Genomic DNA, 13,102 nt, shown 5'->3' with positions numbered 1-13,102 from the left:
TGATTACCAGGTGTGGAACACCCCCTGCCAGAACCCACCCAGCCCTTTGCACACTTTCCTCTTAAGTCAGACAATAACGCAGTGGGTGTATTTGATGCTGATTTGCTGGTAAGGACCACGGGACTTCAAGTGGCAAGGGTGGGGTTCAGGTCTGGGTCTCCTGCTTCTGTGCTTCCCATCTCTTCCTGTAGTGGCTGCTTCTCCGCCTGAAATGCTCCCTGTGTTTGTACGCTGCTCAGTTTTTTGTATAAGCCTCCTCAGACCCTGAAGGTGGCTCATCTGCAGTGCAATCAGCAATAGAGTTTGTTCCTTGAGTTTAGTAAGACACAGCCCTGTAAGGATGCAGAATATCCTTCCTTGCCCTGAGGGTATCCAGAGTACCCATCTCTGCCTCACTGCCAGGCTTCTGATTGTTTTGGACCTCTGGCAACAGAGTGCTGGTTTTTATGACTGAGATAGCCATTGCTTTCATGGTTCTGGATAGGGCTTCCCATCTACCTGTGGATCAGATAACCTTCTAAGGATATCAGACAACCTGTATTTTTTCCTTGTTTTGTGGCCGCTCCAGAGTAAAGGTCAAGGCAAGTCACTTGGTCTGTCAGGTCTGTGCATAGGCTAATATTTTGAATACTTTGTCCCAGTTGGTAGAACTGTTTGGGAAGGATTAGAAAGTGTGGCCTGGTTGGAAGAGATGTGTCATTGGGGGTGGGCTTTAAGGTTCCAAAAGCCCATGCCATTCCTAGTTCTCTCTCTTTACCCCATTCTTATGGAGACGATATAAGCTCTCAGCCACTGCTTCAGTGCTGTGCCTGCCTGTCTGCTCCCATGCACCCTACCATCATCACTATGAAGTCTGAAGGGACTTCTGCACAGCAGGGGCTCTCTTCCAGACCCCAGATCAGGTGCAAACCACACCTAAACACCTCTTTTTACAGAGAGATTCTTTATTAAGCAGCAAAGAAAAATTAAATGACTGCTTTCTGACTCAGGCAGAAAAACAGCAGCATATGACCATGCAGGTGTCATTCTTAAGAGAAAAAGGGGAGGGCTGTGTTAGAATGGACTAGGGTGCGGTGGTAAAGGCAATAGAGGACAACGGAGAAGGGGAAAGGGACAAGGGAAAGGGGCAGGGATATATGTCCTGGAGGGATGAAGGACCGCCTCTGGATAGAGAGGAGACAGACGAAGCACATGGGCGAATGGTGGTTTATAGAGGTAAAGGGGGAACCCCATGTTAGGATGAGGTGTTGAATTTTAGTTGGGCATGTTAATTAGGTGAGCCAAAAGGTGTTTCTGATTGCTGGACTTTGGTTGTCAGCCTCAGGAGGAAGAAGTGGTCAAATAAGGGAATAGACCTTGGTGGCTAGCTTTAGGAATGTAATCTAACGGTTTGTAGCGAGGCAGAGGGAATGGAGGAGAAGGGCAAGGCCTGCCAGAGCCACATGATCTGGTGGGCTAGTGTCTCTTCAGAGTCAGCCTTTGGAACTGCAAGTCTCAAATAAACTCTTTCTTCTATAAGTTGCCTTGGTCATGGTGTCTTGCCACAGAAATAGAAAAGTAACTAAGACAGGATCCATAGTTTGTCAGTGGCCTCATACAGAGACCAGTCTAGAGAAGAGACCACTGAGTGCCAGGTGCTGCACTCTGTCTCAGTAGGCCCACTTCACTGAAGTCTTCTGTGAGACCAACAGATAAGCATCAACATTGGATTTCTAACAGACTATTCTGCCCACAGTAAAGAGCCATAGGCAAGAAACTATGCAAGAAAAGCTGAGAGATTATCTCCAAAGAATATCCTGACCCTCGTGGAAATGCAGTGCATTTGAATTGAGAATCCTAAGGCTAGAGTTGTCAGAAACCATTGGCACCATTATCCATAAGCCAATGGACATGTGGACCCCAAATGATGGTTCGTGGCTGCCCATCTCAGTAAGCTGGATGGGATAGCCAAACTTGGCTCTCTTAATTCTATGAAGGGCCCAGAGTGGAGGGACCAGGCTCCATAGCAAGCTTTACAGGAAAGAAATCTGACCTTTCATCTCCTGTCTTTCCTTTACATCTCTGTTCTGTTTAGAGGATGTAAGGGAAGGTTTATTCAGAACCATTGAAAAGGGTTGAGTCTCATAAGAGTGGCCTTCATTCATCCTATTAAAATACTAGCATGCAGCCTGGAGTGCTGGACCTCTCTATTGGAGCAGCAGGCCCAGAGGGTGGAGTTCTGCACGTGGGCAGACTAGGTGAGTAAGTGAAACTATGTGTTGGAGCAGCAGGCTGACTGATGATGTCCTGTGATGAAGCATGGAGACTGAGGTGTGTGAAGCACCATTGGAGCAGTAGGCTGGGTGGGTGGCATTCTGCATTGGAACACATAGTCTCAGGTTGGCATCTATTGTAGTTTGAATGAGAATGGCCCCCATAGGCTCATATATTTGAATGTCTAGTCCCTAGTTGCCAGACTGTTTAGGGAAGGATTAGGAAGTGTGGCCTTGTTGGAGGAGGTGTGTCACTGGGGATAGGCTTTAAGTTTTCAAAAACTCATGCAAGGCCCAGTCTCTTTCCTGTTCTGCCTACTGCTTGTGGATCATGATGTAAAGCTCTCAGCTACTGCTCCAGCACCATGCCTGTCTGCTTCCTGCCATGATGATAATGGATTAACCCTCTGAAACTGTAAGCAAGCCCTCAATTAAATGCTTTCTTTTATGAGTTGTCTTGATCGTAGTGTCTCTTCACAGTAATGGAATGGTAACTAAGACAGCATCCTTGCCTGGACAGTCAGTCATTGGCTGATTTCATTTGGAGTCATGTACTGCTCCTGTTTTCTCCCAGTATTTTCAGGAATTTGCTTTCTCCCATGGGTTCTTATGGGACTACATGAGATTTGTAAGTAATGAGAACAGTGGTTGCAGGGTGGGTACTCAGTCTGACCAAGACCTGGCAGGCAGAAGAGTCGCCAGTAGGACCAGTGCTCATTTGATTCTTGGCTGTTGTCCAGTGATTGACTTGTCTCTCTCCCCACCCCCCATCATACTCTGACAACCAGAGTTGGAATATAATTAGGTTCCTACATGGCAGGCCATGGGCAGGGTAGATGCATTTGCTGTGTGTTCTACTCAAAGCTCAATTCTAACCCCTTTCTTGGTTTTATGTTCAGAATGGAGCTTTTTCTTAAGGGAAGGAACAGGATGGAAAAGAAGTGTTACTATGATTGTAGCGTTTACTAGGTCTTTAATAGGTGATAAGTATTAGACCTAGTCACTCATAAGTTATATTATGTAATCTTCTACAGGCCATGAAGTGAGCACTATTGAGCTAAGACTAGGAAAGGTACAATTACTTGCCCAAGGTCATCCAACTGGGACATGAGAGATTCTAGATTTGTTTGGCTCCAGAGAGCCTCTTGGAGTGAGACAGAAAGAGCTCTGAATTTCTAAAGAGTCTAGAAAGCATGGGTAACCATGCATAGTGCTGTGTGTGAATTGTAATTTTAGGCATAGTGTAGATGTAGGAACTGCCCATTGCCAATGCCAGTGTGTGTGTATGTGTGGATTTGTGTGCAGTGTGCTTATGTGCTTTCCCTTAAAAAAAAGTATACATACTGAGCACATTCTAAAGCTTGTATGTGTACACATGGGCAAACATGCAACTGTGTTTGGAGGTTGGCCAGAAGCACTGACTGCAGAAAAAGAGAGTATCTAAGGAGGGAACTCTTGGCTCACCTCAAAATCAGCAGTAGTTATTTGACTTCCACTCTATTTCCAAGTGTGTGGAAAGACGGAGTTACATATAATTGTTACAATGGCATATCTAAATGAGTATGTGTACCTTGGGAGAGGAAAGACCACATGCAAAATCAACGATCCAACTATGCAGTCCCAGCTCCCTGGCCTCAGTTTTACCTGGGTTTTACAGAGTAGTGAAGAGAAAGAGCTTGGTCAGATAAGGGAATGAGGAGACAGAGTAAGGTGATGGTAGGTAGGTGAGTAAAATTGTTTTACGGGATTCCACCTAATGGGGAGGGGAGTTACACTCTCACTCCTTCCCTCTATCCTTCACTTCTCCTGCCTCTTGGGGCCCGATAGGCTCCAAGCTATGACGTAAGGTGCTTTGTTATGAGCTAGTAGTAGTCTTTTTGACCTGGAAGGGATTCTCTCTTGCTTCCTCAGGCTGAGGTAGCCCAGCTGCAAGAACAGGTGGCCCTAAAAGATGCAGAAATTGAGCGTCTTCACAGTCAACTCTCTCGGAGTGCAGCTCTCCACAGTGACCATGCAGAGCGAGGTAACTAAATTGACTGTGACAGAACACATTATTTTTGGCTCTTGGCCCACTCTTATAAGTGGACATGTATCTGTGGATGACTGTGTGTGCTTGCATATGTAAGTGTGCTAATATACACATACATGCATTTGTGTGTGTGAGCATGTGCTTATGTGTATATGCGTGCTTGCCTGTGAAACTGAGCTCTGATATGGTATCATTGTCATGCCTCTCCCTTATCTAGAACACTTAGCTCTGAAGGCTTTTCTCACAGTGTTGACTGAAGCTCTGTGCAGCTCCAGGCAGCCCCCTTTGGAGCTTTTTTCCCCTAAAAACCATCTGACTTCATTGAATTAAAAGGTCTTGCTTCAGTGTTACCACCAAAGAGGAGGCTTAGCATTTCATCCCGCCTGACATTTGTACAAGGCCCTGAGGTTACAAAAGAAAGTCAGTTCCTTGCCATCCTTAGAGCTCTACTTAAATATTTCCCAGGAAGCTCTTCCTGGCCACCCAACCTCAAGTGGGTGACTCTGGTCTTGTTATTCTTGAGTTTAGCAGCCTCTGTTCCCTATTGGTGAGATTATTAAGGCCACTCCACGTAGTTAAAAGGGAGGTTTATTTAGTAGCGTAACTTACAAATGAAGGGATAGGTAGGTTGCAGGGTCTGGGGAAGATGTAGCACAGTCCGGAGGTGTTCTCTGGAGAACTCTGCTCGGTCTACCTCTAGTGTCCAGGGTCCAGGAACCAAGAGAAGGCGGAGCATCCGGATCTCGGGTCTTCAGGGCCCTCTCTTGGTTCCGCCTTGTAGGTGTGACAGTTACTGAAGCCTCAATGGGGGTTGGAACTTCCAGATCAAAGCTGGAATGGCTACCCACTACAGTTCCCAACATAGCTCATGCTATAATTTAGCAGTGCTGTATTTTGGGAGGTCTTGAGATAAGGATTTTTGTCTTTGTTTAAAAACACTTTAGAACATAGCACAGTATTTGGCCCACCCTAAAACTGAGTCATTGAGTAAGTGAAATGGATACTGGATGTTCCATGGGGAGTTCAAATTTTATCGATTAAAAACAGAAGAAACCCTCAAATATTCTTCTTAACATACATAGTATGTTTGTGGCAATTCTCCAAGGATACAGAAAGATCACACACACACATCCCAGCTCCCCTACTTGCCACCTGGATGCTGAGCAAGGTCAGTCCTTTGGCTGCTGCCACTGTCTAGCCTTATCCTGGCCTCAGCATTACCTGGCTTGGGTCTCCAGCTGGAGTGAGAACATTCTATAGCCTTGTAATAGTGACTGAGCTTAAAAAAGATGCTGGTGACCATCAGGCTTATCCCTTCCCATCCTTTCACAGGAATCTTCCCATACTTACGCTATCATTTATGCCCAGTCAGGTTGGGTTCTGACCCGTGCATCCAGCTTTAACAGTCTTTATATGAAATTTCCCTCCTACCCTACCCTCATGCCACGTCCCCCCCCCCCCCCCGCTCCCCGAAAACTGAGTGGCAGAACTGATGTTGGTACCAGAAGCCTAAGACTCCACTTGCTCTGAGAATGAGCTCCAGTAACTCTTTACACAAAGTCCACACATACCCTAATGCTATTTCTCATTAACTATCACAGAGGAAACAGGATATCTGTACTTAGGATCCCTTGCTTCTTGTACTGTTCTTACTCAACATTTCTTCTTGTTGCTTATCTCATTTTAGAATTAAGCACAAGTTTTTTTTTCTAGCATATCCAGGTCCATGCCAATTCCAAAACCTCTAAGAATCTTGAAAATGGCCTTTCTTCTTCAGGCATTGGCTTTTACTCTTACTCTTCAGACCTGTTTGGGAATAAGTCAGGCTTGTCCCCATTGAGTCTAAACTTGGAGAAAGCCATTGTTTTTCTACCGTGGGCCAACACAGAGCCCTTGTATATTTGTGATGAAGTGGCATTGCTCCCTGTTAACCATAACATTTGCTTTGTGTATTTATTATTAAATCTAAATAGGTATTTCTTTTGTTTTTGATGTTTTTATTATGTTTGTTTATTTTTTGTGTGTGTATGTGTGTGCACACATGCCACATTATATGTGTGAATATTAGAGGATAATATGTGAGAGTCAGTTCTCTCCAACATGTAGATCTTGAGGCTCAAACTCAGGTTATCAGGCTCAATGGCAACCGCATTTACTCATGGAGCCATCTTGCTGTCCCTTCCCCCTTCATTTTTTTCCCTTTTGGTTTTGGACTGAGCCCAAGGCCTCATGTATAGAAGACCTGTTACTCTGCCACTAGACCATACCTCTAGCCTTTTTTTAAAAGAAAAAAAAAAAGCTTTTCATTTTCAACCAGGGTCTTCATAAGTTTCCCAGACAGGGTTCAGACCTTGGATCTTCTACCTCTGCCATGAATGGTTATGATTATAGGCCCATAACTCCATGCCCATATGTAAACATTTCTTTAGTCAGATTTTACAATTTTAAATTTAACCAACTACCAAACCTTAGACTAATGCCCAGTGTCCATTTATCGTCCATAAATTGTTTTGAGTTTTCTTTTATGAAAATTTCCTCTGCTTCTAGTTCGTCTGACTACATGGTCTTTCCCCAAACTAGTCAGGAGCCTCAGCATATGCTTATAAAGATATGAATATTTATATTCTTAGGAGATGCTGTTTATGAAATGTTTTTGATTCCTCGCTGTCACTTTTGAGTAAATGCTATTTTTATTTTGCCCCTGGATACCTATCTAGAAAGAGAAGACAAAACACTAGGTTATTCACAAATGTATCCAACAAATGTCTAATGAGACTCACTGTACAAGACCCCATCCCAGGTTCTTTCAACAAATAAAAAGGAGCCACATTCACTTGTCAATCTTTATGTTTGAACCTGAGGGTCATCAGCATATGGCAGTAGCTGTCAGCAATTTGTACAAATAATTCCTTCTATACCTCAATTCTTTTAGACCAAGAAATCCACCGTCTGAAGATGGGGATGGAAACACTGCTGGTTGCCAATGAGGATAAGGTGAGACAGTCACTGTGACACCTTGTCCTTTCCTTGCAGGCACCTCTAACTGATTTGGTCCCTTCTGGTCTCTGCTCTATTGGACAATAGCATGCCATCATTGGCAAGATATGTTAAGATAACAGCTTTTTACAAGAGACTCAACTTTAATACTTGTTTATATGCCTGAGAACTTTACCTAAACTGAATCTCCCAAAGGCAGCTTAGAGCCCTGCCTGTTCATGGTGGTGTGCTGAAAAATACCCCTATCCTCACTAATGTCACAACTCTTAGCAAAACTCAGCAACAGCCCCTGTGTGTGCAATTTACTCCTCTATCATAGAGACACTTAGCAGCATGCAGTGCATCAGTTTATCCTGCTATCTTACATTCTTCATATCAGATTCCTGCATAATCATATAGTAACCTCATACTTACATAGAGAAACACTTAGCTAGTGTAAATAGTGTCTCTGGGAGTCACAACCCCACATTCTCAGCTAAAGAAAGAGACTCAGAATGCTTGGATAATTTTGCACAGGTGGAGAGCAGAGCTACCCATATAGTCCAGGATCTGTGTGACCTAAGTCCCCAGACTGTAGCCTTGAAAGAATGGTCCTTTCTTGTGATATGCCCTGTTGTGTAAAGTACTTCAGACTACCAAGGGACAGGTGAGGAGATTGGGATATGTCTTACGTGTGTAGCTACAGAGAGTGACACAGGAATCAGAGGCATTCTTCATGCAGGCTGATTTCAGAGAGTCGGAGGCAGAGAATTGTACTTCTGCCAGCATGTGGACCTCTTCAAGGGTATGTCAGTGACTGCTGATCCCCACCTTCACATAGTGCCATGGGTGTCTATAGATGCCTGTGTGGCAGACCACTAGGCCCAGCTGGGCCCTGACTTTCTCTTTTGGGGGTCCTCAGGGGTCTTCTATGGGATTTTCTTCATTGTGTTCCAAATGAAGTTAACTAGGGACTGGTGGTGGTGTTAATCTTGATCTGCTCTTATACCATGACAGGACCGTCGGATAGAGGAGCTTACAGGGCTATTGAACCAGTACCTAAGGGTGAAGGAGATTGTGATGGCAACTCAGGGTAAGAGGAGGAGGAACCCCATTTCCCCTTAAAGATATTTCATCTACTGTATCAGAGGCAGGAGAAATTCTGCTGTCAGATCCTCTGTCTCCTGATTGGAGATATACTAGAGAGTGGATCTGTGTGTAGACTCTTGGATGATGCAGAGGTGATTTCTGGAAATTTCATCAAATGAAACTTATAGGGACTGCCTAAGAAAATATAGCATTTAGGCTTAGCTCTTGGGAATCCTCCCCAGTAGAGGGACTCCAATCTGTCTTCTTAGGATCCACCTTAGAGACAGTGACAGAAATCACACTGAGTCAGTCAGAGCTCTCATGGGCCTCAGTGCCTGTGACTTTCTTACAGGATCTGAAGTTCCCTACAGATGGAGAAGACACCTTGGGGACTTCCATGAGTTTCCAGGTGCCCAGGTTGCCATAGAAAGTCATGTATTTCATGTTTGCCATGCAGACCAGGGCAGCATACAAGCAGCGTGTATATTCGTATTAGTACAGTGTGCTCATGTGCCTCATGCAGTAGAGATGGCTCCCATTGCGGATCCTGCAGAAGCAGTTACTTTGCACAGGAGGGTTGTTTGAAGGGGATCTGATTCTGGCGGAGCTACTGACCCTGGAAACAAACCTTGTCTTTACTGGGATCGGAACTGACTGGTTCCTGCCCAAGGAATCTGCCAAGCCCCACACAAACGCCTCAGCCTCTTTTCTCTAATTCTTTGTGATCTTGGGCCAAATACCTCATAGGACCTGATTGCCCTTGACCAAGAAATAAGAAAATTGGAAGCAAGAAGTGGCTTACCTCTGTTCCAAGGCTGAATTTTGACCTTAAAGTGACCTTCATGGTAGCCCTTGATTGCGTCCTGAAGAATTTTCCCAATCACAGTGTTAATGTCTCTTTATGTAGTAATTACTTTTTTGGTCTGATCAAATACCCAACAAGAAGCTAGCTAAGAGAGGAAGAATTTATTTTGGCTCACAGTTTAAAGACACAGTGTGCCATATCAGCAGGAGTATGTAGGGACTCCTCGTATTCTGATGGGCCAGGAAGTGGAAAGATTGGACAGGAATGGGCAGAGCAGTAACTCCCAAGGACCACCATACAGCTCAGCAGTCCATGTCCTCCAATGAAACTCTACCTCTGAAAGGCATCACAGACTCTCAAAACGGCAGTGCCATCTGAGAACCAAACAGGGACATCCCATACTCAAACCATAGCACTTTACATGTGTCTTAGTACTTTTGCTTTTTGAGACAGGATGAAGTGAAACCCCCAAGCTGAAGCAATCCTCCTTAGTATTTGTTAATGAAGAACAAACACCATGAAGGTTTTGTGGTATGAGTTTCTGAGAAAGTCTCACAGTGGTGATTTATCAACATTGCTTTACTATTTCCAGGGCCTTCGGAGAGAACCCTCTCAATCAATGAAGATGAAATGGAGGGAAGCTTTAGAAAATGGAACACCACAAATAAAAACCCTGAGGAAGTAGTGAAACAAGAGGTACCATACTTCCTCCCACAGTGTGGGGTTCAAGGGGAACTTGCCTTGACCTAGAGAGGCATGTGACAGCCGCCTGTCATCAGGCATCTTAACTGATGAATAGTTCAGGCCAGGAAATGGTCCTCAAGCTCTGGCAAGAAGGTTCGGGGAACAAGGCCTAAGCTCTGGCTAGGGAAAGCATGGGGGCCACTGGGACTCTGGAGGGCAAGAATTTTCCTCTTTAATTGGCTTTCTGTTTATCTTTCCTCTCTGGCATGTAGCACAGAACAAGGGTAGTGTTTTGTTTTGTTTTTTATTTACGAAGGCTTCTCCAGAGCTTGCTGTCATGACTTACTCCCAGTGGACTTCAACATATTTGATGAATGAGTGAATCTGTCTTGACCATAAAGAGACACGGGCGCCTTCCATGGCAGTGCATTCCTGCCTCGCACATGCCTGTGTCAGCCCCTCTAACCGGCACATGGATTTTCTTCTCCTTGCTTTAGAATATGACCCTACTGTATCACTCTCTAGAACTTGGTTAAACACAGATAAACAAACGAGTTTGTAGACGGAGGCCTGGAGAGGAGAGGAGGGGTTGCACCAGGACTAAAAGATTCACGAACTCTAGAAAGATCAAACTGAAAATGATTGTTTCACAGTTCAGCTTAATCATTTCTTTAAAGAAGGATCAAATGTCCTCTAGTGACACCCCCACCCCATTATCGACTCAGTAAAAGTACATTTTGTTGCTGGTAGTTGTATCTGAGCAGTAATCAGGACTTGTTCAGTTTGTCTAGTGGTTGTTGCTATGAGCAGTGTGCATGGCGCAATTCTCATGACATCCAACATGGGCTCTTATTTTACTACAATGAGGCTGAGTTTCAGAGGGGTTGAGTAATATTCTCTAAGTCACACTGTAGGTAGGTAGCAGAACGGGACTTGAACCCAGATCTGTCTGACCAGCAAGCTCCAGTTTTTAATACCTGTGCTATGATGTTAGAAATTTTCCTAGAGAAAGCCAGAAAGACCTGGGGCTTGAGGGAAAAGACAGGGTTCTGTGGTCAGTGCACCAGTGAAGACTGAACTGTGTCCTATCATCCTCATTGTCTCAGACTCACCCTGAGATGATGTTTTCTTTCTTACCTTCCTAACGAACCCCTGCTCTTCTCAACGTTCAACCCCAGTGTTCTCCCCTCTGAAGCCATGTCACAGTCTACCCATGGAGAGGGAAGTTTCTTCCTCCCCTTCCCATGTTATGTCATTGGGGTCAGTGCCACAGCAGGTAGCCAAGTTCCTTTATCCTTGCTTATTAATCTGCCTCCCGGTGTGGATTATGCTTCATTCCTACAATAGGATTGGCAGGCAACAGATGGTGTGGACATTTGCTGAGTGACCGTGTCGCTAGAGTCCTCTTAGTGAGAGTCACAGAATTTGACTCTGGCTCACTTAAGCCAAACAGGGGTGTTTTAGGTTGTGTGGGGTAGTGACCCACTGAATGAAAGAAGGTAAGAGATAAGCTATGAAAGGACAGAGGCAATGACAGCCCCCAAATTTTGAGAGTCTGCTGCTGGGACCTGGACTTATGTCTAAGGTCTAAAGCTTAGGGATAAAGGGTGATTTAACCCTGGGGGCTTGACATGCCTAGTGTCTCTCAGAGCTTGGTGTATTCTTTGATCCCTGATAAGGATTTCTTGAAAGAGCAAAATATCCATATGAGTGCACCTACCATGGCTGTAGCCAGGAACAGAAATATTTTTCTCAGAGGAGTCATCAAGGGGAAAGTTTGGTTCCTAAATGGTAACTGCCTTCCATTGCTGCTCTTCTGTTTGTGAAACAGGTATCACCACGATGCAGCTCTCCCTCCCCAGGGCCACCTCCTTTGCCACAGAAATCACTGGAGACTAGGTAGGAGAACTGAACATCTTTCTCTTCTTGGGGATCAGAAGGTTGATGGTGACTGGGCAGGTGTGGTGAGCATAGCCACAGGGTTCTGGGCACAGGGTCAAGCCAACCTCTCGTGGCTACTGAGGGGATTTCTCTCCCATAGGCTGAGTCACTGACATTGAGAGAAGACCTAGTCAGGGCATGTCGTTGGCTGTCATCCCTCCATTTCCTCTGTGACCACTTGTAGCATTGTCCCTTTACTATGCATTGGATATCCTCAACAGAATAGCCCCTGTGAAGACATGAGTCTCCTGAGCTGACTACTCAGGGCAGGTAGAGCCGGAATGGAGGGCTGGAGGATCCTAGGCAATGCTTCAAGCTGTGGCTGGCTGGTGTGCTTGCCTCCTCTCAAGGGGGGTGCCTGCAGCTTCCTGCCCAGATCACTTAGATTTAAAGACAAGCCAGTACCATCATTTTCCCTCCACTTGAGTTTGCAGACACTGAGATTGGGATTCCCTTGGGAGACCCAGTAGTTATATTATCAGTACCACTCACTGTTGGGCCAGGCTTTCCCCAAGGTCTTATCTTACACAGGGGTTACCTACTCCAAGCCTAAGACAGGCTTCTGGTTAAGCATCTGACATGCCCGGTGCATGAGTGTCACCAAGTGACTATGAGTGTCACCATGGTCACTATGAGTTCTTTTTTCTGTGTTTATCCAGGGCTCAGAAGAAACTCTCCTGTAGTCTGGAAGACTTGAGACGTGAATCTGGGGATAAGGTCAGCTCATTAACTGACTGTGTCAAGTACTGAGTTACTCCTTTAGGCCCAGCACAGTGCTGGGATGTGCAGGTGGGCACAAGCAGGTTTTGGGGAACATGGGAGCAGGAACAACAAGGTCTGAGCCATATACCACATCAAACCAGAGAAGATCATAGGATTCTGGCCTCATCTCCCCAATGTTCTGGGATCTCTGCAGGGGTTCCGAATGAAGGCGTAACATAGGTAAAGGGGGTAATTTCAGGAACACAGCCTGGGATAATCAAGAACATTAGAGAGGTAGCTTTAAAAATGTCTGGAAAGATCTGAGAAGGGCTTTGTGGCCCCCTGTGTAAGAATGGACTTGACCATGTGACTGGGCCCAGTGTTGGAGGGAACAATGGAAGGCTTTGAGCTTAGCAATGACTAAGCACCGAGTCCTGCCCTGAACAAGCCTCTGATGAGCCATGCTTCATACTGCCCTCCGATCTCCATCAGAGTGACATGGTGGAGAGCCACAGAAGTTGGAGTTGGCAGGAGCCAATCCCCAGCCATATGCCTCTTGCTTCATTGGTCAGACTTCTGGCAACTGCCCAGGATATCTGTTCACTGGCTAGACAGTGGCTTGTT

At 45.4% G+C, this 13,102-nt stretch overlaps 1 protein-coding gene across 1 annotated transcript in view; it reads left to right on the top strand.

Annotated features, from left to right (window-relative positions):
• Positions 1–13,102, top strand: part of Ppfibp2 (PPFIA binding protein 2) — a 165,516-nt gene that overhangs the window by 126,093 nt on the left and 26,321 nt on the right. The window contains 6 exon segments of the mRNA XM_052762533.1: positions 4,164–4,275; positions 7,214–7,275; positions 8,275–8,350; positions 9,744–9,847; positions 11,667–11,734; positions 12,436–12,493. Of these exon segments, the coding sequence (XP_052618493.1) occupies positions 4,164–4,275; positions 7,214–7,275; positions 8,275–8,350; positions 9,744–9,847; positions 11,667–11,734; positions 12,436–12,493 (480 nt within the window).

This window comes from Peromyscus californicus, unplaced genomic scaffold (genome assembly GCF_007827085.1).
Source record: "Peromyscus californicus insignis strain IS unplaced genomic scaffold, ASM782708v3 Scaffold_4__1_contigs__length_199733344, whole genome shotgun sequence".
Taxonomy (NCBI): Eukaryota; Metazoa; Chordata; class Mammalia; order Rodentia; family Cricetidae; genus Peromyscus; species Peromyscus californicus.
Note: the sequence above shows the minus strand (reverse complement) of the source record. Positions and strands in the feature narration are given on the sequence as shown.